General features: G+C 42.8%; 1 protein-coding gene and 1 pseudogene across 2 annotated transcripts in view; both read right to left on the bottom strand.

The window, feature by feature from the left end:
* The window catches only part of Znf236 (zinc finger protein 236), a 97,918-nt gene that overhangs the window by 58,189 nt on the left and 11,747 nt on the right, over nt 1-27,982 (bottom strand). For both annotated transcript variants that reach the window (XM_060376986.1, XM_060376987.1), the window contains exons 3-9: nt 27,738-27,902; nt 21,782-21,960; nt 18,504-18,628; nt 15,301-15,473; nt 11,903-12,046; nt 10,214-10,417; nt 9,194-9,422 (exon numbers count right to left, since the gene is read on the bottom strand). In XM_060376986.1, coding sequence (XP_060232969.1) covers nt 9,194-9,422; nt 10,214-10,417; nt 11,903-12,046; nt 15,301-15,473; nt 18,504-18,628; nt 21,782-21,960; nt 27,738-27,902 — 1,219 coding nt within the window. The remainder of the gene's footprint in view (nt 1-9,193; nt 9,423-10,213; nt 10,418-11,902; nt 12,047-15,300; nt 15,474-18,503; nt 18,629-21,781; nt 21,961-27,737; nt 27,903-27,982) is intronic.
* On the bottom strand, nt 12,355-13,615 carry LOC132652263 (large ribosomal subunit protein eL19-like; annotated as a pseudogene).

Raw genomic sequence — 27,982 nt, 5'->3', positions numbered from 1 at the left:
TTTTTGAAAATATTTTAATTATGTGTATATATGGGGCAGAAAGTTGTATGTGAAAGCATCGTGTCCAGAGGCCAGAAGAGTGTGTCTGATGCCATGGAGCTACAATTACAGGCATAATGTGGGTGTTGGGAATTGAACTTGGGTCGCCTGAAAAAGCAGTAAACATTGGGACCCAATGAGCCATGTTTCTAGCCCCACTTTTAGTATTTTCAGTTAGATTTCTCTGTGAAATCAAGCGATATTCACAGCAATAACAAGATAATTCAGGTAAAGAACACACATAAAACTAAACAGACTTTAGCCAGGTAAATGAAATTTCAACTCAAACTGGTTTCAACATGTGTGTATGTACAAGAAAAAAGAAGTTTCTTATCTCCTTTTTATTATCAGAAAATACAAAGAGTTTCCATATATGCCAAAAAAATAAAAGACATTTTTTCTAATAATGTTCTTTGCAATAATAATTCAGATTAAAAAAATAGGGAGAGAGTAAGAAAGGGAAGTAGAAATAGTAGCAGAACTGTAGTATCTATTAGCTAGATACAGAAAGTTCCCCTAGAAATCAGATTAAGTTTGTAAACATAAAAACTATGTACCTAGATAAAAAAGATGACATGATATGAAACTGTCAAGTTACAATTATTTCCAGGGATAGACTGTAACAGAGACTCCAGACTAGCAGCATCGAGACTGTTTCATAATATAATATGTATGTTTGGCCAAAAAAAGAAAAACTGAATCCAGATTTCCAGTTCCAGCAAGTAGAAAGACCCAGAGAGCAAGCTCTGCATTCTGGTTAGGTAACCTCCCTGACCTGGGCGGGTGTTTTCCTCCTCGCATATGTTCGCATATTTGGGAGAGTAATCACATTCTTCAACATGAAAATTGATTTTCTAAAACTCGGCATCTACTCTACATCTAAAGCCAGGAAAAGCTGACTATGCCTTATTAACCCAGAACGGAACAGGGGAGAGCAACAGAACAACACAGAGGTGGGAAGAGCAGTCTCCAGAAGATCCATGCGGATCTGGTGGGTGACACGGATAAACAGCACTGTAATCCAGCACCGTTTATCCAACAAATGAGTGCTTTCAAGGGCATGAAGGCACGAGGGAAAGGAGGCAGCTCAGGGCCAGGGAGATGGCACACTGAGGAAAGTGCCTGTGACCACACCAAATAATCCCAAATCAATCGCTGGGACTCAGGGGACGTAAAGAAGCAACTCCACAAGCACTCTGTTGTACAAGCTCTCACACACAAGTACATTGTTGCACAAGCAACACACACACACTCACACAAATGTAATCTAAAAACTGTAAAGAGAAAGCCATGCTTCTGTCACATTCTTGAAGTGTAAAAATAACAAAGTCCAAAATGCAGAACTGTTTGAAAATCTTAGTTTCATAAGCAGGAAACATTTTTTTTCAAATAGATAAAAAGAAAAGGGCAAACTAAGAATGTGTTCCACAAAAACACATGAGAAAATATCATTTTAAAAGTACAAGGGCCATTAAACAAGGATTAGTACAACATAGACATGCAGGTCTTCTTCACATGGAGGGCAGTGCTTTCACCTGGCCCCTCAAAGAAAACATACATTAAAGTTAAAATACAATAAGGTACCATGTTTGGCTTAACAGTCCCAAAATTTTGGTAACAATCTCTTTAAAACTCTGTTAAGTAAGTATTCCAAATAAATCCTTCAACCTAGTAAAGCAAATTGTAAATACCTATTAAATTTTCAAAATTATGCACAAAACAGTCCACACACCTGTAACCTCAGCACGGATGTGGGGACAGGGATGACCTGAAGTCATAATTGGCTACAGTTCAGAGCTACACAGCTTATATGGCACACTGTCTTAAAAGCAGAAAACAATTACATACGTACTTTTCCCTCCCTACCAAGCATCTTGCTGACAAATGGTGATTCTGAATAAGGTCTGCAGAGAGCATAACATTAGTCAAATTTAATTTCCTAATATTTAACGGCTTATTTATATGGTTACACAGAAGGACAACCGTTACTTCTAGAAATGTGCATGGGAATATTAGAGTGAAAGGAGTGTGCCTGTGAATCACTTAGAAAATTGATTCTGGAGAATTTAGATGAATAGTATAGGGAAATCCTTTGTGCTCAAAAGCTGTCTACTAACACTGAAATTATTTCAAAATGAAGACTCTCATACACAAAAATAAAAATAAAATTAACAAAAAAAGTCACAGAATTCATTCTTTGAAAACTTTGCTACTCCTAGAAATATACTATGAAGACAAATTAACATGAGTGAAATGACAGCTACAACACCTGCTGCAATGCTGCGTGAGTGGAAGATAATCATGTCAATGTACTGAACAGTGATTAGGTCAAATAAACTGTGACACATCCATAAAACGGAATTCTTTTTTCAAAAATTTATTTATTTATTATGTATACAGTGTTCTGCCTGCATGTATACCTGCAGGCCAGAGGAGGGCACCAGATCTCAGTATAGATGATGCGAGCCACCATGCGGTTGTTGGGAATTGAACCCTGGACCTGAAGAGCAGCCAGTGCTCTTAACCACTGAGCCATCTCTCCAGCTCCACAAAAGTGAATTCTATTCAGGCATTTTGAAAAAATAAAGCCAGGAAAGTTTTATCAGGTGGTATAAGTAACCTGAAAAGCAAAATCCACATATTGGACCTTTCCTGCTAAAACCATTATCTGGATGTTTGCATTGTTCACAAGAGGAAGAGCACTGCTTCTCCACCTTCCTGAGGTGTGGCATGAGAACACTCCTCTTTCACAGACAGTAAGTTACCGTAAGTTCTCACTAAGCACCATGCCACACGTTACATAGATTTTCTCACTCAGTTCTCTTATCTACTCCATCATTCACCCCATTTGCAGATAAGAAAGCTGACATGTTTCATATTATGTGTTAACTAACTGACCAGGATCCAAGGAACCTCCAGGCTCATATGGAGAGCCCAGTAGTCATTGAACTGTCTCAAAGAGTCCTGTTCAAATGCCAAATTCTATACAAAGCTCCAAAGGACTCAAGCAAGTCCCTTCAAATGACAGCTGTCTCTAGGAGGGAAGGTCTAACGGTATAGCCAAGGATGTGCAGTAAAGTATTACAAGTGCCAAGACAGGGGCCTGAACTCATAACTGACTGCAGTGTGATTAACTCCAGCAGAGAAGAATGCTCAAGAACTTCTCTAGCAGAGAAATGGCTTTCTGGCAGCTGTTCCCTAAAGCCAAATAAATACTGGATGCCACGATCTTTCTGTTTCCCTCACTCTTCAAGCAGCTCACCCAAGAGACATCACCTGAGAGCATGGTGCAGGCAACTCCACCCCCAGCATTAGCAGCAGCGTTAGTAGTGGAGGACAAAAAGAGAGACAAAATGACAAGGTGGTCCCTCCCTGTTGGTTAGCCCTGACAGTTGCAAGAGGGGTGGAGAGGGAGGGAAGGTGCCTGGGTTTTTCTGTGGTAACAGAGGCATACTTTCATAATGAGAATATCCCATCACAAACTACGACAGTGTTAGCTTCCTTCTCAGCACAGGATCATCCACCAGTGCTTCGGAAGGTCAGTGCTCCATGGTGGGAAGACAAGGGCACAAGGGTTCACGTCACGGTGCTCAGGACGCAAAGACAATGCCACACACATATACGTACATAATAGTTTAAAATTTAGTTTAACTTAAAAACTAACTCTTGCTGGATACAGAAAACTTCAGAACTGAACCCTAATACACCCCAGGAGCACAACAACTTTCTTACGTCAGTCCCAGCAGAGACTCTTTCTGGTTTCCAGATGTATCTTCTCTCAGCAAACACAAGAATGCATCCCTGAGGTCTCTGAGCACAGACTCCTAGCGTTTCCTTCCTGAGGTAGGTGAGGATTTCCTGTTCATTTAGGTGAGACCAGTGGGAGCTACAGACACTGAATCCCCTCAGGAGACAAATGGGAGGCACTAAGGAGGACTCTGCTGACTCTGGCAACAGAGAAGCTTTAAATTCTGTGAGAAGAGTCGCTGCTGTCACAAGCTGAAGAAGGCATCTCTGGGAGACTTTCTCAACCAGGCTGTTACACATGCTAAATGATCCAGCGAAGCTCCCAAGAGCAGGCACACCATACAATACAAAACGTTTCTCTGGATTGCTTCAGGAGTTCTTGGCAATTCTCAGGTGCAATTCACAAAAGACAGTCTCAGCAGGGCTGGAGGGTGGCTCAGTAGTTAAGAGCATACACCGCTCTTCCAGAGAAGTTCAGTTTCCAATGCCCTGTGTGGGCATTCCTGGCAAACGGCCATTAGGGCTCACAGCCTGGGATTGCTTCTTCTGACATGACTACAGAAGTAGTTGGGCAGGCCGAAAGCATGTGACTTGGTGACCTGATACTGAAGAGCCTGCCCAGAGAGCAACAACCAGTGGCAGGCTCAGAGGTGGTGTGGATTGGTCGCCCAAAGCTATATACTGAGCTCTCTCTTCCGGAATAAAGGAGTCTGCTTCCACTTGCCCTCAGACTGCATTCACCTGACTGCCAGCGTCTGTGTGGTGACTCTGCACCTCTCACCCCCTCGGCCTGAACCCCCTGTCCTCATCCATGGGCTGGACCTTTAGGAAGAAGACTAACAGCCCTGTCCAGTAAAGCCTGGAACTCCAGCTCTGGTAACTCAGACACCCTCACTGGCCTGCACAGCACCTGCGTCCACGTGCACACACCCATACACACACACAGACTCTAAAATGAAATTTTAAAATATTCAAAGGAAAAGACATTCTTAGAAATGAAGTTAATAAGCTCCTTCAACACCAAATTATTTACTGTCTTAGTTAGAGTTTCTACTGCTACAACAAAACACCACGACCGTAACTTGGGGAAGAAAGGGTTTCTTTGGCTTACACTTCCACAGCACCTTTCAGGACAGGACAGGAACCTGCAGCAGGAGCTGCTACAGAGGCCATGGAGAGGTGCGGTGCTGCTTACTGTCTTACTCCCCATGGCTTGCTCAGCCTGCTTTCTTATGGAACCCAGGACACCAGCCCAGGGATGGCAGCACCCACCATGGACTGGACCCTTCCCCATCAATCACTAAGAAAATGCCCACAGGCTTGAGTACAGCTAAATCTAATGGAGGCATTTTCTGAAATGACATTTTCTCAGATGACTTTGGATTGTGTCGAGTTGACACAAACTATCCAGCACATTGACCTACTATAAGAAGTTCTGTCTTTGCCACCTCATCAGTCACATGCACAAAGACTGAAGGAAGAGTCCGGAGCTCCTCCTCCTCAGCAGCAGCAAGGCCAGTTTAAGACACAGGCATCCTGAGACAGCTACTCAACCTCCAGCTTAGTGCTGAGCTGTACTCCCAGGCTGAGCAAGCACCGCAAAAGCTTTGTGTTCCTTCAAGCATTTCTAGTGGTTTACTGTGCAGCAAAGAGTGTCATGGGGCTGATTATGGCCATCCAAGGAGAAGCTGGATGTCAGTGTTCAAATACCAGAAAGGTGCTATCTCCCAGTTAGGAAACGGCCTGGAGAGCCACAAGGAGAGCTGGTCACAAGTGCATCCCTGTGAGTGCTCTCTGGCACCTTTGTATAAACCTCACCCCGGAGGACACAACTAGTGCTGGCTTCCCAAGTTGCGCAGAGGCACAGAGAGCAGCCTTCTCTGGCACATGGCCTCAGCTACACAAAGCACCCTCAGCAAGGATGCCTACATATGTAAAGATGTTCTACGGATGACTCATAACTTAATGAAATGTGTCAGCAGTCCATGATGGAGTTTCAAATAATTATTCTCAGCTCTGTTTCCAGGGAAAGAGGCCAAAAGGACTAGATCTCTCAATGTTCCATGCTTCCTTCATATCAGGAATGCTGGAATTTTTTTTTTCACAAAGAGATATCTACATAAATATTATAGTAAATCTAAAATAAAAAGGCCAACCAAGTATAGCAATGTCTTAGAAAAAGAATAAAAAAGGCCAGGGGTGAGTTGAGGGGCTAAGGATGGAGTGTGCTGCTAGCATATCTGGCTCTATCCATCCCTCGTTCTTTCCCTTCAGCGTACAGGGTGGGGAAGGATCATAACCTAAATTCAACTACTATAACTCACCACCCTCTGTAATGAACATAATACAATATAATCACACAACAAAGGAAAAGGAAAAAAAAAGCTGGTAATACTCAACAGGATTACAAAGAATATACTTGGCAAAATAAGCATAGGAGAGCATTTCCTAAGTCTGACTCAATCATAAAGCATTAAAATCATTCCCTGAAAACTGAGTAGGAAGCAAACTTCTGCCAGCATATCTACAGAAGTCCATTTAAGAAAGACAAATCAACGCATTAAGATGATACTCCAACCAACTAGCATGCATGAAGATAACCTAGAACCCCTGCACAGATGTAACCCATGGCAATTCAGTCTCCAAGTGGGTTCCATAGTAATGGGAACAGGGACTGTCTCTGACATGAACTGATTAGCCTGCTCTTTGATCACCACCCCCTGAGGGGGGAGCAGTCTTACCAGGCCACTGAGGAAGACAATGCAGCCACTCCTGATGAAACCTAACAGACTAGGATCAGAAGAAAGGAAAAGAAGACCTCCTCTACCAGTGGACTTGGGGAGGGGCATGCGTGGAGAAGGGGGAAGAAGGGAGGAATAAGGGGGAGAGGGGGAGGGGTTGGGAGGGGAGGAGGGAGGGAACTACAGGGGGGATACAAAGTAAATAAAAGTATAATTAATAAAAAAAATTAAAACAAAACGAAAAAAAGAACAAAATCCCTAGTCAGGTATGATGACACCCACCTACAATCCCAGCACTCAGGAGGCTGAGTTAGACCTTTATCTACAACCAACTAATATGGAAAGAGACCCTATCTCAAAAACAGTAACCACAACAAAAAATGAATTAGCCAAAAACAGTGGTAAATGCCTTTAATTCTAATATTTGGTAGGCAGAGCAAGAAAATCACTCAAGTTAGAGAGCTGTCTGGGCTAATAGTAAGTTCCAGACCAGCCATGGCTATGCTAGAATACCATGTCACAAACAAAAAACAGACGTTGCTCTTCCACAATGAAAACGTCTACGTGTGAGCTGGAGAGACGGTTCAGCAGTTAAGACTATATATTGTTTTCACAGAAGACCCAGAGCCTACATTAGTGGCTCCGGTTCAAGGGAGACTGAATACCTGTAGCCTTAGTTGGCACCTGCGCTTACGTGTACGTGACCCACACACAGACATACACACATGCACATAACTAAAATTTTCTAAAGAATCGGCAAGATGGTTCCATGGTTAAAGGCACTTAGCACCAGGTCTGAACTGAGTTCAATCACTGGAATCCATGTGGAAGAAGGAAGAAATTCAGCTAGTAATAGTCTGACACACACACATACACACAGACACAATAAATAAGCAATCTAAAATGTTTTTGCCTATATAGAAAACACAAAGTCATCTAGAGACAAGCTGCTACAATAGCGATATTACAAGTTGCTAAATTCACAATTAATACATAAAACTCAATCACCTTTCCATATACCAACAACAAACAGGAAATGCAATCTAAAGACAATTTGTGCCAAAAAAAAAAAAAAGAAAGAAAGAAAGAAAAAGGGTGAGAGAAAAGAGTAAGTCTTATGGAAAGTTCACAAGACATCAAGAAGAGGAAAGCCATGCTTGTGGACATAAAGAAACTATGATGGTTAATTGTCATCATTATGCTAGTTAGACGCAGAATCACGCCCGCTAACCAACTGAGGGTAAGGTGGGCAGTACAGCTCCATAAGCTGGGCCCCAGGTTGAATGAGAAGAGAGACGAGCTGAGCACCACACTCCTCTCTTGCCTCCTGACTGGGAGATGCAATGTGACGGGATGCCTCATGCGCCATGATCATCTGTACTCTACAACCATGAGCCAAAGCAACACCTCTTCCAGGCTTAAGTTCCTTCTTTCAAAAACGCAGTCACAGCAATGAAAGAAATAACTCACACAGACTATTCCTCAGTCAGTGGCCTGCAGGCAGATCTGTGAACATCTTTAATTTAGCTCCATAACTAAACAAGAGTCATGATAACTCCTGTAAAAGGTTCCATGGCATGGGCTTTGAATTTGCATCTGTTCATTAGAAGCATAGACATACAAATACAGCAAATATCCCTTTCTTGTTCCCTTACAGACGTGCAATTCAGATGCTTCATTTCGCCGATTTTCACAAAGAAAGCAACTGGCCAGATCAAGGGGAACAGAAGAATGGTGTTGCAATGTCCGGCTGAATGAGAAACCAGGGCTCCCTCCTCACATGTCATTGATGACAAAGTATCTACTAATAGGAAAGATATGCCCACAGAGATGGCCATGCATGCCTTGCAGTCATGAGAGGTCTGTGTAACACAGGACTCTGAAAGAGCAACATGTAGCCTGGGAGTCAACCAAGAAAAGTACACTCCAGCCCAGAGAGGTGAAGTGCAGCAAGGGACAGTGACTGTGTTGGCACAACAGCTCCTAGCAAGGATCACACCATCCAACAGGATGCTGTACAAGATGGCATCAGAATGAGCTTAGTCAGGAGACATCACACTAAGGGCAGCCTTGAGAAACAGCTAGAGTTTCTAGAGTGACAGGAAGGGCTCAGGGAAAGACATTCTCAGTGCAGAAAAGTCCCTCACAGCATGCTTGGGATGGCAGGAATCCATCTGTAAAGTAAAATGACTTGTTGAACAACATAAGAAAGCCTGTGTATAGGCGGGGCCAGGGAAAGGAAGACTCACAACAAAGGGAAAGGCCAGGCCTGAGTAACACAGGCTGGCAGTGCAAGTAGAGCGGGGCTGGGGGCTGTCAAGTGGCAGCACCCAAGAAGAATGGGTGTACTAGGAGGCTCAGACAAGGGAGACATGGGGCAAGCAGCAGCCAAAGCAAGAATTGAAGCAATGAATCCAGCATTGGTAGAAGCACCCAAATGAAACAGTAATAAAACAAAGACACTTTGTGATCCAGCCCTGTGAAGAGACACAGGAACGAAGCCCTCTGAATTAAGGAGGCCATCAAGAAGTGTTGTCACCCAAGCAACTGTAGCTAAGATTCAGAACATGCCTTGAAAATATCCCTTCAGAAAAATGGGAGGCACATTTCCTACCACAAGCATGGCACTACCCAAGTATCTTAGAGAAAAAAACAGAGGAAATTACCAGGTAGGAATGGAGATTTCTTCTTCATGATTTTCCTCTCTTTCTTATCCGTCTTCTCAGGGCCTTCCTGCGCCTTTTCCTGCCCTGTATCCATGGGATCAGCTTGCTCTGCAGCAACACTAGAGGCATGTGGACTCTGAGGAGCCACTGTGGACGTCTGAGCATGGCTGCAGTCGCTGGGAGGTGCTGCAACTGGAAGTGAAGACAGCCCACTGTTTTCTAAGGCTTGCTGAGACAGAACAAAACTATAAGGTTAGAAAAGGCAGCAGCCCAAATGTGCCTACCAAAAGCTACCCCAAGATGCCATAAAGTTTTACCCACAGAACCGACTCCACTCCAAGAAATAAGCTCTACAATTCCAAGAGACTGTTTAAGAGGCTGCCAAACCCCTAAGAGCTGACATCTGACCCTACCCAAAACATGGTCTAGTTACAGTTCTTAAATTAATGGATTGAAAATCATTAACATTCAGAAATCTTCTCTCAGACCACCTGGGCTGCTGTAAACACATGTGAGACACAAACTATCTCAGGAGACCTCTAAGACACATCCAGTCCCGAGTTCCTGACATCCCTACCCAGCTTTTCGTGAGGCACAGAGAAAAGAGGACAGCCACCTTGTGGGAGGCCAAGCACTTCTGAGAAAGCCCAGAAAGTGGGAACGAAGAAAGTGTTATCAACTTTCTTCCTCCCTCATCTCCCAGATGTGCTGGGCCATTCATACTCTAATACGTGCTTCAGATGGTCTAAACAGCACACCTGCATCTCAGGAAGAATGAAACACTTCTTCCAACTCTCTCAACAGGGATGGACACAGGACTACCTAACTTGTCCAGTTGGTTCACTTATGGAATCACTTTAAAGTTTCCATTTTTCTTAAATGTACAGATCAATCAACTGTTTAGAACTCAGCCCTTCATGTTGGTAATGGCATAGGCATGCATCTCTATTGCTCAACAGCAAACCCGATTTCTGAGAACCCAAATGTGGAAGCCTTGCCCAGCAGGTCAGCGCGCTTCACCTGGAGGATGTCCTGGTTGATGCCCACTGTCACACTGAGTTGTCGCCCAGACTGCGGGGACTGCTGCGCCTCCACTGGCCCCGGCTCAGACAGTTCCAGAAGCTGCTGAATTACATCTGTCACTGCCTGAGAGCTCTGCTGACTGGAGACTGAAGAGACCTGGGCTTCCACCTGCTGCAGAGGCAAAGTCTGAAAGATCGTGGCCTGGAACACAGCAATGTTTCCATTAAAAATGCAACTCCAATTTAAACACAAAATATATTAAGGGAATACCCCCCTTAATGGCATTAGAAGCCACTGCTCCCCAAACAAAGTTGAAAGGTAATTCCTCAATGATTTCTGTGAGGTACAATTCTGGCTCTTAAAAGAACACACTCAACAAACCCTTCCACAACAGTCTAAGCTCTCATCTCCTTGCTACTCAATAAAATATAGTGAGTGAAGTAAAAAAGCATAATGTCAAGGACAGACAGACAAACAAACAAAGGCAAAGAAAGGGAAGGAGGTCAGTGTGGTCAAAATATTTAACACATTTCTAAGGTGCTATAGCCAAGAAAGTCCTAGAAAAATACAGTGATTCCTGCCAGAACTCAGGAACTGAAATGCCAGGTCCAAAGGCAGTTAAGGGCAGTGCAAGTTCTCAGTCTGGTACTGCAGAGGCGGTCATATTTGTCTACATTTGCAGAATGTGCATAACCAAAGGTAAGCCTACACACTTAAAAGTAATATATCCAAACTGGCTCTTCAGTTATATCAAGTGCCACAGCAATGCATGATGTTTGTTACTAACAAGAGACACTGGCAGTGTGAGGCACATCGGGAGGTCACTGTACTTACTGTGTTACTTTCCATATGTCTAAAACTGCTATAAAAATAAAGGGGTGTGGAGAAAGGGATGTGGGGATGAAACTGGAAGGGGAGGCAGGCAGGCAGGCAAACAGACAGAAAGAAAACTCATTTTAAAGCTGGCCAGCGGTGGCGCATGCCTTTAACCCCAGCTCAGGGGGCAGAGGGAAGCGCATTTATGAGTCTGCCACCTAGTCTACACAGCAAGTACTAGGCTAGGCAAGAAAAAACCAAAATAATAATACTAATAATAATTTGTAATTTATTATCAATCAATAAAATATGGTAAAAGTTACTGAACAAAGCGAAGTTTTTATAACTTAGGAAAAAACATGCAAAAATGTATGTGTTCATGTATGCATTTTTGTGGGATTGTTTGTTTTGTGGGTAATATGTCTAAGTATGCCTATCTGTATTTAGAGTCATTCCATTTCTAAATATATGTACTAGAAAGCAGAATTTGGTACCCCAAAAGCTATAAGGCTGAGGAAAATTATTATTGCCACATGAAAAAAGGAGAAATATTATCAACAAAGTAGATTAACTCTTGGATTATAATGTAAAGAAACAATATTTAATGGTTACCAGAAGCACTGACTGTGGAAATTGAATTCCATAAATTATTGATACATTTTTCATAGTTTTACAGGTTTAGATGACAAGCCATAAATCAAGACTATGTATCATTACCCTAAAGTTCAGACAGATTAATTTTCATTTATTAAAAAAAAAAATTAGTAGCACATTATTTAGAAAACTTTATCCATAATTTCTGGTACTAAATACTTTAAAAATTCATATTTAAAATAAGCCTTGGGGTTTGTTTTCTTTAATTAAACTTACCGTTATAACATGTGCGGTCTCCGTAGAACTTGTGGAATTCGGGGGTCCACCCATGTGCATCTTGCTGATATGAGTATTTAAGCTACCTAAGCTTTTAAATATGCAGCTACATTCTGTACAGTTATACGTAGGCCCATTTTTTACCTTAAAAAAAAAAAAAGGAAAAAATAGTTTTTCAAATCTTTAGGTAATAAACATATTTAAGTAATAAAAAATAAAATTTAGCAGTCCAGTCAGAATGAGATAATTATACAATACTAGTACTGGAGTATTTTGTTGTTGTTTTGTTTTAAATTAGATAGCTTGAGAATCAATGACACAACTCTTTAATCAATTAGGATCAATTGAAATGTCAGTGTTTCTCTACATGAGGAGGGGCTAGGAATAAAGAAACACTTCTCTGTTATCGTAATTTAAACTTCAAAATGTCATCATATATTCTTGTTTGTTTGTTTGTTTACCAGACAAAGGCTTGTTTTATTTTAATGACTGGTCCACGTGAGGCCACTGCCAGGCTACTACGTATAGACACCAGGGAAGCTGCATTCCTTGTCTCCTCCTCCTTGGACAGAGTCTTGAAGATCTCCTCCTTCTTGGTGCTTCCTGGCTCTTAGACCTGTGAGGTACCTCAGCTGGTCAGCCAGGAGCTTCTTACAGACCTTGTCCGTCTTCAGCTTGTGGACATGCTCCTTGGGAATCCACTTGTTTTTGAACACATTCCCTTTGACTTCTAGGTGCAGGCTGTGATACATATGGCGGTCAGTCCTCTGGGTACACGGTATCTCCTGAAAAGCCCAAATCCTCCTCTTCCTCCAGATCACCTGCTCAGGCATCCAAGTGTTGGCCGTACCCTTCTGCTTCCCTATGCCTACATGCCTGCCCTTCCATCAAGCCATAGTGTTTTTCCAGCCCGGGAGCTGGGAATGGACTGTCACAGGCTTCCGGATGGTCAACCCATCTTTGATGAGGTTTCTGACTTGTGATGGGAGTTGGCATTTGTGAGTTCATTGGTCTCCTTGGGGTCCAACCAGACCTTCTTTTTTCCACAGTGGAGGACACTAGAGGCCAGCCTCTTGTGTAGCCTGAGCATACTCATGGCTGCCTATTCTCAACTTCGTAGATTGCTAACTGTGTCCCCAATGAAGGCTGGGCACAGCTGGGTGTATCACTCTGAACACTGAGCTTCTGGGCCTACCAAGCAGGTAGACTGATTTAAAAAGCTCTACATTTCACCCATCCATGATTACCTTTTACAACTACAACTAAGCCAGAAACACACTACAAATGACATTAAAATGATTAAGAACATCTATGATCAGAGAATGTATCCAGAACATTCTCTATTATTCAAACCTAACATTAGTTATCACCATGGTTACCAGGCAGGCTGGAAAATGTACATGTCATCTCTAACCTGGAAAAAGATTCCACTCTATTTGTAGTACCATAATAGAACCAAATTTAAGCCAGCCATGGTGGCAAACACCTTTAATCTCAGCACCTGGGAGGCAGAGGCAGATGGATCTCTATGGGTTTAAGCCAGCCTAGTCTACATAGTGAGTTCCAAGACAGCCAGAGCTGCATACTGAAACCCTGTCTCAAAAAGAAAAGGAAAAGGAGGAGGAGGAGGATGACAACAACAACCAGCACCAAATTCAGTGCTATGGACCTCTCACAGGATTGAGTAATAGTTTAAAATGCATCTTTTGCGGTTCCAAGATGCCCCCATTGTACATACTGCATGGCTTCTCCTAACATGGGTCCCTTAATGAAAGGGATTTCTCAAATATATGCCACACAAACTTACCACTGTTCCTAAGTGACCAACTCTACTCAAAGGCAACTCACAAGAACAACTTTGATGCCCCCATGTACTCTTCTGAGACCAAATTATGACGTGTCACTATTTCATGTGTTAAAGATTCTGGATCTTTCCCTAAAACTACGTGAAATACGTAAGTTCTTTGTCATTTTTTATTTCATATCTTTTTTCTAAGAACTAACATCTGCCCACTGGCGCTCGCTCTCTCCCCCCACCCCCGCCCCTGTGTGCATGTGTGTGATGGAGTTGTGTGTTTGAGAGTCGAGTATGTGTGTGTGAGTGTGAGTGTGTGTGCATCTGTATGTGAAAGCCAGAGGACAACCTAGGTACCAGTCTTCAGGAGTCACCCAGCGTGTGTGAGACAGATCTCTCAATGGCCTAGGCCGTGCTGATTCAGCTGGGGTGGCTGGCCAGCAAGCCCACAGACCTCCCCCACAATGAGCTCACGTGAACGCACCACTATGCTTTGCCCCACCCCATGTAGATTCCAGTGACTGAACTGTGGTCCTCATGCAAAGCAGGCACTTCAGGCAGAACCCTACCTTTGTTTTTATTAAGGGGGGGGCTCTGTTGGGTTCAATTTGGTTTTTATTGTCATTACTGAGATAAAATCTTGCTAAGTAGCCCAGACTGCCCTCAAACTCTCAATGCTCCTGCTTCAGCCTCTTGAGTGTTGCTGAGATTACAGGTGTCAGACATTCAATGTTTATTAGGTGTTTTAGCTCCCCAGTCACTAAGGTGGTATAGGTTTAACTCCATGAAAAAGAGCTTAAATATACATATTTGCTTTTTAAATTGATAGTTTTCATTGCATAATAAACTGATTCATGATACAAGTATTTCTGTTAGGTAAATTTATATTCTATAATTATGCTATTAACTACAACATTATATCTAATAGACACAGTGCTACTAAACACAAACATCAACCTACTTAACAGAAATGTTTCCAGGAGCTCCACAATTCAGCAGGACCCACAGACAACAGCCAGCTGCAGCCGTTTGAGCTGACCCATGCAGCAAGGCAAGAATGCACAGCCAGGTCTGTGTAAAGAGCCACAGGGCCAAGCGCTGGCTTAGCTCTGCCTGCAATAAGGACAGAGCGTTCTGATGTCTTCTTACTTCTTGTCTTTCAGCCTCTTACACTCGGTAGTGCCTACTTCACGTTTATTAACTGCATGCTCACAGTCAACAGCTCATACCTAACAGAGGCATTATCTCTCTAAACATTTACTGAAAGTAAAAAGACAAGATAGGATTTCGTATTTCTTCCACATTTACTAACGAGCCTGGTACGGTGTGCACACCTGCAATTCCAACTCAGGAAGCTTAAGTAGAGGACTGCTGAATGTAAGGTCAGCCTGAGCTAAGACTGAGTGTCGTACCAGCCAAGCCTTGTCAACAATACAACACGCTCCCATCGATGGATGCTTGCTAAAATAGTTTACGGCACATACGTCGATCTGCAAAACTAAGTCGATTTTCAAAACTGTGACATAATTTCTCAGGCTAGCCACTGAGTCAAAAGACAGCTGCAAACACTGTGACAGTGCTCAGAGCCCCACACCATACTCACTTCTGAGTGGACTCTCTGCACGTGGGACTGCAGGTTCCCCTTCTGGGAAAAGGCAGCAGGACAAAAGGCGCAGGCATGTGGCTTTTCTCCTGTGTGCTTAATCATGTGGGTCTGCAGCGCCCCTTTCTGGTTAAAAGCCTTTCCACACTCACTGCATTTGAATGGCCTTTCACCTAGCCAGAGAGAAAAAGAATCACAGTGTGAGCATTATAGAGTGAGAGAAACATGCAAGGTACTCAAACACAAAACTATAACCTCTCCCTCCAGCCAAAACATCTCCCAGAGATTCTAAACTCATATACTACAAGTGTCTCCTAAAATTTCAACTGTCTCAGACAAAACTTTTCATGTTCCAAGCAAATCCCATGGCAGTTCTTGCAGCGGGCCATTCTTCCATGGCTTTCTCTCACAGCCTGCTTCCTTCCACATCAGTACTGCTCCCTGTCCCAAACTACTGCCTACCCCAGGGAACAGGCCCATCCATCCCTGACCAACCCTGCTGCTTCCACCTGGCCCTGATGGGCTGCTCTCATCTCTACAGAGAAACTGTTTCTGAATGAGATCACAGCAAGTTTGGTTTGCTCACTGACTCACGGCTTCTCAGTCTCAGCTAGCTTGGCTGGTCTCCTCACTCCACATGCTCTCTGAACCTTCTTCTGTTCCCTTGGCATAGCTCCACAGAAGGTCTCTGTCCCCTCTGCCTACCCATCCTCCCTGAGAATTCAACACGGCTCGCACCCTTGTGGCTCTTCTGGCCCTGGCACAGTATCACCTGCAAGACTTTTCTACCAATTCTAGTTGATTTCAAGATCTTCCATGTCTATCCCATAATGCTTGCTCCCCATCTCTGCTTAATTCTCTCCCTGTGACCTGTAATCACTAACTTCTGACAATTCACTTATTATTCAACTTCTTAAAATAAATGCTCCAAGAATGGAAGAGTTTAACTGTCCTGCCCATGACTCTTAACATCAGTACCTCACATGTATTAGCATTTTGCAGGCATTCACTCAGTGAATGAATAACAGGTTCAGTGTCTGGCTTACTCATGCTCAGATAGATCCCGACTGCTCTACCTGACCTGAGTGAGGGTCATGTAACTTAGTGAGACAGCCTGATGGAGAGAAGATGTGTCACTAGGGAGGTATACACAGGAAGCTCTGGAAGAACTGTGGGTCCTGCATGGGGTATCCTTGCCAGAAAGACTTTCTGTCTAACGCACCTTGTATGTCCTGGATGGAGCTCAGGCACTCAAGAGGTAGCCTATCAGAAGATGATGTTTCACTATCACATTCTCAGTGAGGTTCATCCATGCAAAGACCACTCAGAGAACAGGCGAGCCTCCCACGTAGGAGCACTGTTGACAGCCTACCTGTGTTCAAGCCGTGAAGGCTAGCAACAAGATGCTGAGGACTACAGGGAAGATGCCTTCCCCAATACTGCATGAACTCAAGAGTGCAGCCAGCATGACTATGTGTGACGAAAACTCAATGCCAGGAGGAGAACATATGTGAACTTCCAAGATCACATGAAAGTATAACAACACATAAAGTGTGTATGTGGTGAACTGTTCCCAGATGTATGTGTTTATGGATGGCACAGAAAAACAATCTCAAAGGGGCGGACATCAAACTGTTAAAAGTATGTAAGGTCTGAGAAATCTGTGCAGTACTCTGTTTTCTTTCTGTGTTCCTACTTTGATTAAGAGATGTAACACCCTTCAAGCTTTTTTTTCATTAAGGAAGATAAACTAGACCTTAAGACTCTAAAACACAATGTTTTATCACATTTTTCTTTTTGAGACAGAGTTTCATGTATCCCAGATTGGACTCAAACTTATTCTGTAATTAAGGATGACCTTCAACTTTTCTGTCCTCTTTTTGAGACAGCGTTTCATTATACGTCTCTTCTATCTAGTCTCCCCACTGTTGGCAAAGCCTTGTGAGCATTGATATTAGTGGAGTGCATTACCATGCCTACTAACCCTTGAACTTTTGACCCTCCTGCCTCTACCTTCCAAATGTTGGGATTACAAGCATGCACCACAACAACTTGTTTGTCTAGTATCATGAACTACATAAAGTAACATAAACTACATAAAGTAGCATAAAGCCAGGGTTTTATGTATGGCAGACAAGTGCTCTACCAACTGAATTATGTCCCTATGCCAACAATTGAAAGACAGTACTTTTTTCTTGCTCTAAGGTGTAAAGAATGAACCTCTAAAAATACCAACTTTATACTTGCATTTAAATGAGCTAAGAAATTATCTGAGTGATTCTACAATACAGTATATGAGACATTTCATTAAGACACTAAAAAAAGCAACAGAGCATAATCAGAACTGGTCAACAAACACAGCAGCCAACCAAATAGCGGGAAGTTCGCATTGTCTTTTCACTGTAAATGAAATGTAAATCAGGAGAACAGAAACAATGTCAAAGCGTGGATCATTGTTATTTTACTTTCACTGCATAAATATTTGCCACTCTTCATCTTTCTCTAGAGGAGAACATGTGCATTATTCACAACAGCATAGACTGTCCTTCACAAAAGGAAAGAACATTCAGCTGTGAATACTGTATCCATTTCAGATATTCAAGCAAGCCTAACAAGTAAGCAAGAGAAGGTACAGAGAAATAAGGTTTCTGTTAGTTTAATGCTATTTAGTTGGTTGGTTGATGGGCTTTGTGAGGCAGGATCTCACACTGTAGAGGAGGTTGGCTTGGACCTCACTATGTAGCTGAGATGACCCCAAGCCCTCAATCTTCCTACCTCAGCCTCCCAAGTGCAAGGATCATAGGTCTGTACTGCCATGCCCAGCTGCCTGAACATTAAAGCCAAATTGTCACAGCACAGAGAGACCCTCTGCCAGTCTCCTTCTTTAGAAGTAATTAGCCCAGGTCTAATTATAGGTGCTGCACAAGTAACCACCGTAACACCAACTCCAGCTAACTGGAGCTCACTAGACCCCAAACGCTTTTCTACATTTTTCATTTATAGCTTAAGACAACTACATGATAGACACAGACTTGGCAATTTTCAAATGAGAATGAAATCGGAAACATTAGCTAACCATACCAAGGTTGTACAGCAAAGCACAGAACAGCCAGAGTTAGACTGTGAGTTGAAGCAGCAGTACAGTACATTTTGTTTCCTTCAGGTCACACAACAAGTCATCTGAAAGCAAATATCTCTCATACCTGTGTGTATCCTTATATGTCGCGTTAACTGACTGGGCTTTTGAAACGTCTTTCCGCAGTGTGGACATGAGTATGTGAAGCCACTTCTGTCAATGTTCCGATTGTAAGATCTTGTACCTGATACCCTGGTATGACATATGGGGAAACACGTTAATGGAGTCATCTCATCCTCCTCACTTTATAGTTTCAAAGTAAAAATACTAGCACAGAGTTTAGCTGGCTAGTCACCAGAATGTTTTTTTTTTTTTAAGATTTATTTATTATGCATACAATGTTCTATCTGCAAGAGGGCACCAGATATCATTATAGATGGTTGTGAGCCACCATGTGGTTGCTGGGAATTGAACTCAGGACCTCTGGAAGAGCAGTCATTGCTCTTAACCTCTGAGCCATCTCTGCAGCCCCACCAGAATGTTTTAATGTCTGTGTCCACTATACAAACACAAAGCACACATTCATTACTCTAGTGATATAAAATTTATTTTTGTCTACTCTGGTGAAAAAGAAGCTTGGTTTGGTAACTGGGGAGCAAGGTAGAAGGCATCTTTTAAAGCACATCTTGTTGGTTTAGTCAGCACAGAGGCCCATGCAGACACAGTTCTACATTGCCAAGTCCATGTCCCCCACAGCTGTGTCTAACAGGACCTGGATGCTGACAAATGTCTATCTCTCATCACACAGCCAGAGAGCTAACTCTTTACTCGGCCTCTCTGGAGACTGCCCAGCGGTGACAGCCAAACATATCAAAAAGAACCCTGCTTCTTTCCATGTCAGGAAGTGGAAGCGCCTCAGTTCTATAGGTTTAAGTCTTATGAGACCATATAGGATTCTTCAAATCTATCTTCGAAGCTGCTGGGTTTACTTTCAAACATCTCAATACTCTCAAACTTGTCACCTTCCAGCCACCAACACTATCACAGGAGAGCAATGCCTATCAACAGAACACTATAGTCTCCTGGCACCCTGCTGGAGCCCCCTAGCACGGTCTAAGGAACCACCCACATACTGCCAATCATCTCCTACACACAGGGCATGGAGAAGGCATGCATTTTACACACATGTATACAGACACGTGGAGAGGGAATGAGAACACTCAGGCCCTCCTGCCTCCCCCTCTGCACTGCTTAGATTATACACATGCACCATCACCCTGCTGGTAGTATGGACTGAACTCAGAACCTCATGCATGGTAAGCAAGCAGTCTACCAAGTGAGCTACACTCCCAACCCACATTGCATTTTTAAAGTAACAGTAATAATGAAATAGCAATGAATGCCTATAGCTTAGTATTCATGATATAGAAGTAGGAGGATGGTAAGTTTAAGGCCAGCCTGGACTGTGCAGCAAAACCCCGTATCAAAATAATAATAATAATAATAATAATAATAGTAAAATAAAAGCAAATTAGACACTAAAATAATGAGGAATCAATCAGCAGCAGGCAAAATGATCGTGAAAAACAAGAGGTGGGAACCACCTACTCTATTATCCTGTCTACAGTCTAGTCCTACAGTACAGTACATGCTGCCTGGTGCTGTACTATTCATGAACTTTTTGAGTTAACTGGTATAAGACTTGTTAACTGGTTAAGACAAACAATAAGGTTTGTTCCAAACCTTCCAACAAGGGTTGGAAAGAACTTGTTAAAGATTTTTAACAAGTCTTATACCAGTTAACTCAAAAAGTTATACCAGTTAACTCAAAAAGGTGTGGTAGTGCATGCCTTTAATCCTAGCACTTGAGAGGCAGAGGCAGGTGGATCTCTGTGAGTTCGAGGCCAGCCTGGTCTATATAGGAAGTTCCAAGACAGCCCGGACTGTTATACAAAGAGGCCCTATCTCAAAAGACAAAAACAAAAACATATTTCCTAACTGTTACAGCGTGGCAGAGTAACAGACTAAATTGATAATATAACTGCTAAAGAATTACTAATACTGTCCTTTATAGTAGTCTGTTGAAATCAGCTTATTGGAGGCATATACCTGTTATCCAAGTACTCAGGAGGTTGAGGCAGGAGAATCCCCATGAGTGAGAGGCCAACCTGGCCTACATATTGAGACTGTATCTTTAAAATAAAACAAAAAACAAAAATAAAAAAACACCAGAGTGAAAATGATAATTGAGCTGGGCCCAGGGACACACACCTGTAATACCAGCACTCAGAAGGCAGAGGCAGGAGGATCTCTGTGAATGCAAAGCCAGCTGGTCTACAAAGTGAGTCCAGGATAGCCAAGGCTACACAGAGAAACCCTGACTCAAAAAAAAAAAACAAAAAACAAAAAATACTCATTAAGGAACTGAAGCACAATGCCAGAATAACCTCCTTAACTTCCTTTTTTATTGAAAAGCAGAGACTCCTCCCCAATCTAGGGCTCGGAGAACACTGGAAAAAGGGCATTAGAACTTAAGAGCCAGGCATGGCTTGGTGGCACATGCCTATAATCCCAGCAATCAGGAGGCAGAGGCAGGCGGATCTAGTTCAAGGCCAGCCTGGTCTACAAAGTGAGTACAAGGATACAGAGAGACCCTGTCTTAAGAGAAGAAAAAAAAAAAAAAAAACTATAAGCCAGAGGATGAGGAGGGCTGCTATGACCCCTATCTCCTAGACCAGATGTGGCCACTGCACTCAAGAACTCACAATACCGTTACTGTACAAAATCTGTACGGTACTGAGCCATTCAACTTTCCAAAACAGATGGAGGAGAGACACGCACAGCCCTGGCCCTAGCTGAGGAGCTATGGACAGTCAGAGGCTGCTTTTGCTTCAGGAGCACAGCCACTAGTAAGCGGCCCATGATCCCGTAAATAATGCCACGATCGTGGACATGCAAGCAATACTAACTACATTCAGAGATGATTTAAAACAAAACCAAAAAACCCCATGAAAGTAGGAGGGAGAAGGGTTGGAAAGAACTGCAGAGAGGAAGTAGGAAAGAAGGGAATGGTGGTGAGTGTGATAAACACACATCATATAAATGTATCAAACTGTCAACAATAAATTAAAAAATAGTTCTTAAAAAAGGGAGGAAACCACCGTAGTAAGAATAGGTAAATACAAGAACCTGAGAAAATGTTAGGTTTGTCCCATAGTATATTATGCGTTCAAATACCAGCCTAGAGACTGCACTTCCACTTGAACATGTGAGCAAGTGTGACATCACAGCAAAGTCGCTGTGTGCTCACATGGCTGCTCTTCTTCCTAGGGCACCACACACGTCACTCAGTTGTCTGTGTCCTACACAGAGTCTCTACTGTGCGAGCGGAGGAATGACCCATACCTAACTTTACAGTGAGTCTTCATGTGCTCCTTCAGCTCTGGCGCCGTCTCGAACTCCTTCTTACAGGCCTTGCAGGTGTGCACTCGGTTGTTCGCCAGTTCCTGCCGGTGCTCCTCCATGTGTATGGCCAGCTGGCTGTGTAGCGTGAACTCATCCCCACACTCAGAGCAAATGAGGTTCTGGAAAAGGAACATTTCCAAGCCACTGCTCCTTAAAAGAACCGATGGCACTGTGACCTGAGTCCACAAATGATACCTTCCTCTGGAGTAAATCTCACCTTCACCTCTTAAAATCCATGTGTCCACATTGGAATGCAGAAAATCATTACTACTAGTACAAGGATAAAAAAACAAACAAACAAAAAAACAGTTTTCAAACAAAGTGAATTCTGCATCAAAAGGCTATTGAGTACTTGGCAACTGGTCCATCTGTTCTGTGAAAACGTTAGAGAAACAGAAGGACTTCAACACAAAAAGGTCAAAAAAGAATTCTAGGTAAGAATATAATTACAGAGCACTGTCAAAGGCAGTGACAGTGGCACATTTGTCAGTAAGAATAGCTCTTCATTCAGTCTTGACTACAGGCTAACAGACCAGTATTAAGTAGAAGACCACAGGACTCAGACTCTGTGTCTAGACTAAAGTCGTCAAAAAGCCCTGTAGGACCTGAGCAGCTCGTATCTGAGTATATTTGAACAACTTCATCTTACCTGATTAATGAAGATTTTTGCTTTGGTTCTGGGTTTGGAGTTTTGCTAGACAGGATTTCATTCTGTACCTCTGGCTGGCCTGGAACTCCCTATGTAGACTAGGCTAGTCTCAAAAGCACGAGATCTGACTGCTTCTACGTCACTCGTGCTGAGATTAAAGGTGTGCACCACAGTGCAACTTAATGAAGGTTTTCAAGGTGGTTTTTTGTTTGTTTCCTATTTTTCATGTGGCTACTAGAAGGCAGTTACTCCAATCCATTCCAGTGGACAGCCTAGCCACAGTGCAGCTGAGTCTGACTTGACCACAGGGCTGCCTGTGACAGATTACATGAGTTTGCTGTCCTCCCTTCTAGCCTCCACAGTAGAGGAAAGTGAAGTGACATGACGTGATGACAAAAAAAGCACAGAACTGATAATGACTTCTACAGATGGCAACTGCTGGATTAGGACAACTTCAGGGAAAGCACAAATCTGTAGTTTCATATGCAGCATCTACTTATGTCATGACCCTAACTAACCGCCCAAACATGAAAAGTAAGAGCACTCTGTAAATGAACATAAACACTTAGTTCCAAATCACAAAAGGTCATTTCTGTTTGTTTTGAAGCATGGTCTCACGTAATGTCAGCTAGCCTCAAAATCACTATTCAGCCAAAGATGTCCTTGAATTTCTGATCCTTCCTGATCCACCCCCTGGGGTGCCAAGATGACAGGCCTATGCCACAACACCCTCTTTATGTTGTATTGGGGGTTGAACCCATGGCTTCATGCATGCTAGGCAAGTACTCTGCCATCTGAGCTACATTCCCTAGCCCCACTCTTTCTTTCCATCACAATGTCTTTATTATTCTGTATACCAGTCTTGAATTCAAACCTCAATACAATTAGGTTATTAACCGATTGTTCTTATAGCTCTACTACAGAAAAAGGTAAGAATGAAGAGAATTATCTTAAAAAAAAATCTAATGCTTTCAAGGTAATTGACATTATTATATAATAACAATGAATTAATAAACACCTACATTGTTATTAACCTGAAGATAATGAAAATTTATCCTATGAAACTGCCAAAAAGAAAAAAAAATCGCAACCCATGAATGTGTATGGCCAAGAAAATATTTATATTTTATTAATAATCGTATCACTTGACCAGGCTTAAAATTACAACACAAGGCGAGAGAGATACTGGTTTAAGAGCACTCCTTAAGCACTCTTTAAGGCTGCACTCCTCCAGAGGACTCAGCACACACATAATGGCTTACAACTGTCTGCAAATTCAGTTCCAGGAAATCAGATGCCTCTTCTGAACTCCCTGGGAACCAAAAATGCATATGGTGCACCTATTTAACTCAGCCACACATACATTCACATGAAGACAGATAGATAGTAGATAGGTAGGTAAATAGATGATTGATAGATAGATAGATAGATAGATAGACAGACAGACAGACAGACAGACAGATAACACAGATAGTGTATAGATAGGTAGGTAAATAGATTACAGATGACAGACAGTAGATACATAGGTATAGATGATATAGAGAGAAATAGATAGATAGATGATAGTAGATAGATAAGACAGATGATAGTAGACAGGTAGGTAGGTAGATACAACAGATGACAGACAGATAGATAGATGCATGCTTTTAAAATTAACAAAAACAGAACTGGACTCTGTTTGCTCCTGCTCACACCCGCCGCCTTCCCTTTCACACTTAAAAATAGTCAAATGACTATATCTTGGAAGCAGTCTACATGGATGTCACTCACACATTCCTCTGCGTGAGAACACTGGTTTATAGACTTTGCTCTGATGAAAAAAGGGTAGAGCAGCCCTCTAGAGACAGAGCCAACACATGGCATCACCACCTCTCTGCTACTGAGCTGACTGTTCAAAAGATGCTAGGACCTTCCTCCCTAACTCTAAATGTCCCAGAGATAACTGAGGAAGTCTCAGACAAGAAGAGCAACGCCTGCTTAGTAACTGCATCCTCCACAACATTGGCAGCATCATGTCTTCTAGAATGTCCTGGGTAACCACAATAACGCTGAGTAGCCAACAGAGGTCACGGGGAAAATCTCACACACAGTTTAATCAGCTAACAGTGTACCACCTCTAAAGAGCAGGGCATCCAAGGTACAGCTGCTCTCCACCCTCAGAGCTCCTAGAGTGGGAGCACTCCCTAACTAGACTTGAGCACTGCCTCCTCTCTCGCCCATGTCTCCAACCTTACTATGCTGCAATGCCCTGCCAAGGCCCAGCACTGCAGAGGCCAGTCTCCGCTAGTCTTTGTAAGGACTCCAAAATGACAGTGAGTGCACCAAGTGCTCCAGTTCACCCCATAGAACACGACTCCTCCCTTACACAAACAGGACGCACCCTACATTAAGATTCACTATACGAACTGCCAGGGATCAAGGACAGGACAGTGCACAGCCTCCCCACGAGCTGCTAGGTCTGACAAGTGTTGGGGGAATGCATCTACTATCCCAAAATCCTACAGCAGCATGTAAAGGAGATGATTAAACATAAGAAAAAACAATAACTTTATTAATTATGTGAATTTTAAGGAAATATTCTTAGTATTTAAAAGCTACAGTTACTTTCTTCCCTCGTTGGAGTAATCTGATAGAGTACTGATCTAGAGATTTGAGACTATTAGTTTCAACAGAGCAGTATAGAAAAGCTGTTTACAATGTTTTAAAAATAACGCCTCTATCACAGATAACCTTAAACTAAAAAGTAACTTATGCTTCATAAATACACACATTAAATAGTCCTTTTATGTTATTTTCAAATCAATTTATACACAAGCACACATTTCAAGAGTAACTTTAAATTTTTTATTGATTTTATTTTACATATATAAACACTTGTGTGTATATATATATGTATACATACATACATACATACATATATATGAGTGTTTTGTCTACATGTATGGAAATGTACCACATGCATGCAGCACTCAAAAAGGCCAAAAGAGGGCATCAGAGCCTCTGGAACTAGAGTTATAGGCAGTTGTGAGCTGCCACATTGGTGCTGGGGACTGACCAAGGTCCTCCCTGAGAGCAGCTCCTGCTGGGACCACTGAGCATCTCTAGCCCCAGCGGTAACTCGCCACTGCTGCATACCCTCAGCACTTGCAGCACCATTCCCAAGGCTTTGGTGACCCCAGAAAAACAGAACAAGGAAGCCAGCAAATGGAGTAGCAAACAACGGAAAGCTCCACCCTAGGAACCACCTAGGAAAGAACTTGAACAAAGTTTGTATAAGAATAAACATAATGAAAGCAAGGTTTTGAAAATATCATGTAAGAATCCAAAGTCTCTTTAAAAATGATGACTGACTGCCCATCCCTCTTTCTAGTCACAAAGAAAAGCACAATAAAGTTTAGATTGTATCTGAAGAACATCAGAAGAGAACAAAAAAATCCAGAGCCTGTTCTGGATCCTGCAGAGATGCTGGGGTTACATGAAAGAGATTTGGGCTGGTATGTAGACCAGCTGGTTCAAGTGCTTACCTACTCAAATGTTTGATACTCTGGGTTTGATCCCCACAGTCACAGACCAGGTGTGATAGAGCATACCTACTATCTTAGCACTGCTGCAGTAGATGTAAGAAGTTCAAGGTCATTCTTGACTACACAAGCATTTCCAGGTCAGCATGGAATACTCAGACCCCATCTCAGAACAAACAAAAATAGAAGAAGTGTGACCATGGGAAAGTCATGTCTGTTCTTTACGGTCAGCCTGGATCGGGGTCCTGCCACAACACAGAGTATAAGCAGAACGTCGAGGACCGACCCCACGATAGTCTTACCCTCCAATGCATTAACCTGCCCTGCATGTCCCCTCTCAGTCTGGACTGCACAGTTCATCACTCACCTTCTTCCCACCAGCACTCAGACCCCTTCTTCTTCCACAGCACTTGCCTCACAGCCCCTAACTGCAAAGACCACACCTTGTCTGCTGTTGGGCAGCACAAATAAACCCACACACCCACAGGCCTTCATAATCACTGATTCTGAACAGTGTTGGGACAATCTGTGTGCTTGCCCTTCCTTGGACTCTGCTCCCATTTCCAAAACAGAGTTCCCACCTTGCCTAGGACATCTGACAAGAATTAAGTCCACTTAAACATTTTTTTTAAATCATTAATATCAAGACATAGTGGAATAAGCCTATAATCCCAACTACATGGGAGGCTGAAGAGGGAAGGCTTCATGTTCAAGGACTGCCTGGACCACAGAGTAAATTCAAGGCCAATCTGGAAAACTAAAAACAGCCTTGTCTCAAAGAGAGAGAGAGAGAGAGAGAGAGAAAGAACAGATGACAGACAGACGGACACAAAGAAGGACACAAGGAAGGAAGGAAAGAAAGAAGGAAGGAAAAGTTAAGAGAATACAGCTCAGTGGTAGACCATTTCCTTGGCACATATGATACTCACTACTGAGAAAAGCAGAGTGCTAATATCAACAGTAGATCTTTATTGTAAGCATTCTTTGATGTTCATTTTTCCTTCAAAGGAGCTAAGCTTTTTGGGTCCAACTGGCTGACACTTGGGTTAATAGATGGCCTTTAACGGAGACAGGCTCTCCACTGCCACTGATTAGATATCATTATGGCAAGGCATTCACAGATGCTTTAAAGAAGCCATGCTCCAACTACAAAAGAGTACTTCACTCTCAGCTACTAGCCACAGCCTCTACTTCAGGATGCCCCAATCACAGTCACTCCAGAAAAACTGCACCAGCCTGGGAAGGGCACTCCAGAAAGATGAGCCTTAAGAATTCCAGATAATCCTGCTCACCCTACAGCTACTCTCAAACAGGTCAGTGGCAGATGTGACTGGTTTAAGGCATGGCCTATGATTGGTCCTCATGTGAGGTTTTGTGATTAGTGGACCTGGAAGCTATGCTGTGATTGGTAGAAATTACAATCCGACATTTGCATACCACAATCCACCCCTGGCTTTTCAGGTTACTTTTCAAGTCACCAGGAGATACTCTGGGACACTGCCATTCTGCATGCAGCCTTGGCCAGCCATTCTCTTCACGGTTGTTCCCGCTTTCTTGTGAGCTTTCTTGTAGGTAGAGCGGGCTGCACTGTTAACAGGAAAATGCTCTAGAGAGCTGAGGCTTCAGAAGTAAGAAGCTATGAAGCTTTTAAAATCTGCTCTGTAGAAAGTCAGGCAACGGTTACATGCACCCACAGTGGGTTAACAAGAACGTCTTAGACAATTACCTCTTCCTTCTCGTGGAGCATAATATGTGCTTTGAGACTGGCCACTCGGGAGAACTTCTTGTTGCACACGGGGCAGACAGGGTCTTCTGCATTGTGCGTACATTTATGAAGGGTCAGGTTGAATTCAACATTAAATGTCTGGGGGCACTGGTCACATCGGTGTGGCTGTTTGAGAGAATAGAAGGAACTGAATTATAGTCTTTCCAAAGACGCTATTAAAAGAATAAGCACTGGATGTAGTAGCA

Source organism: Meriones unguiculatus, chromosome 2, assembly GCF_030254825.1.
Source record: "Meriones unguiculatus strain TT.TT164.6M chromosome 2, Bangor_MerUng_6.1, whole genome shotgun sequence".
Taxonomy (NCBI): Eukaryota; Metazoa; Chordata; class Mammalia; order Rodentia; family Muridae; genus Meriones; species Meriones unguiculatus.
This window is presented reverse-complemented; position numbering and strand designations above follow the sequence as displayed.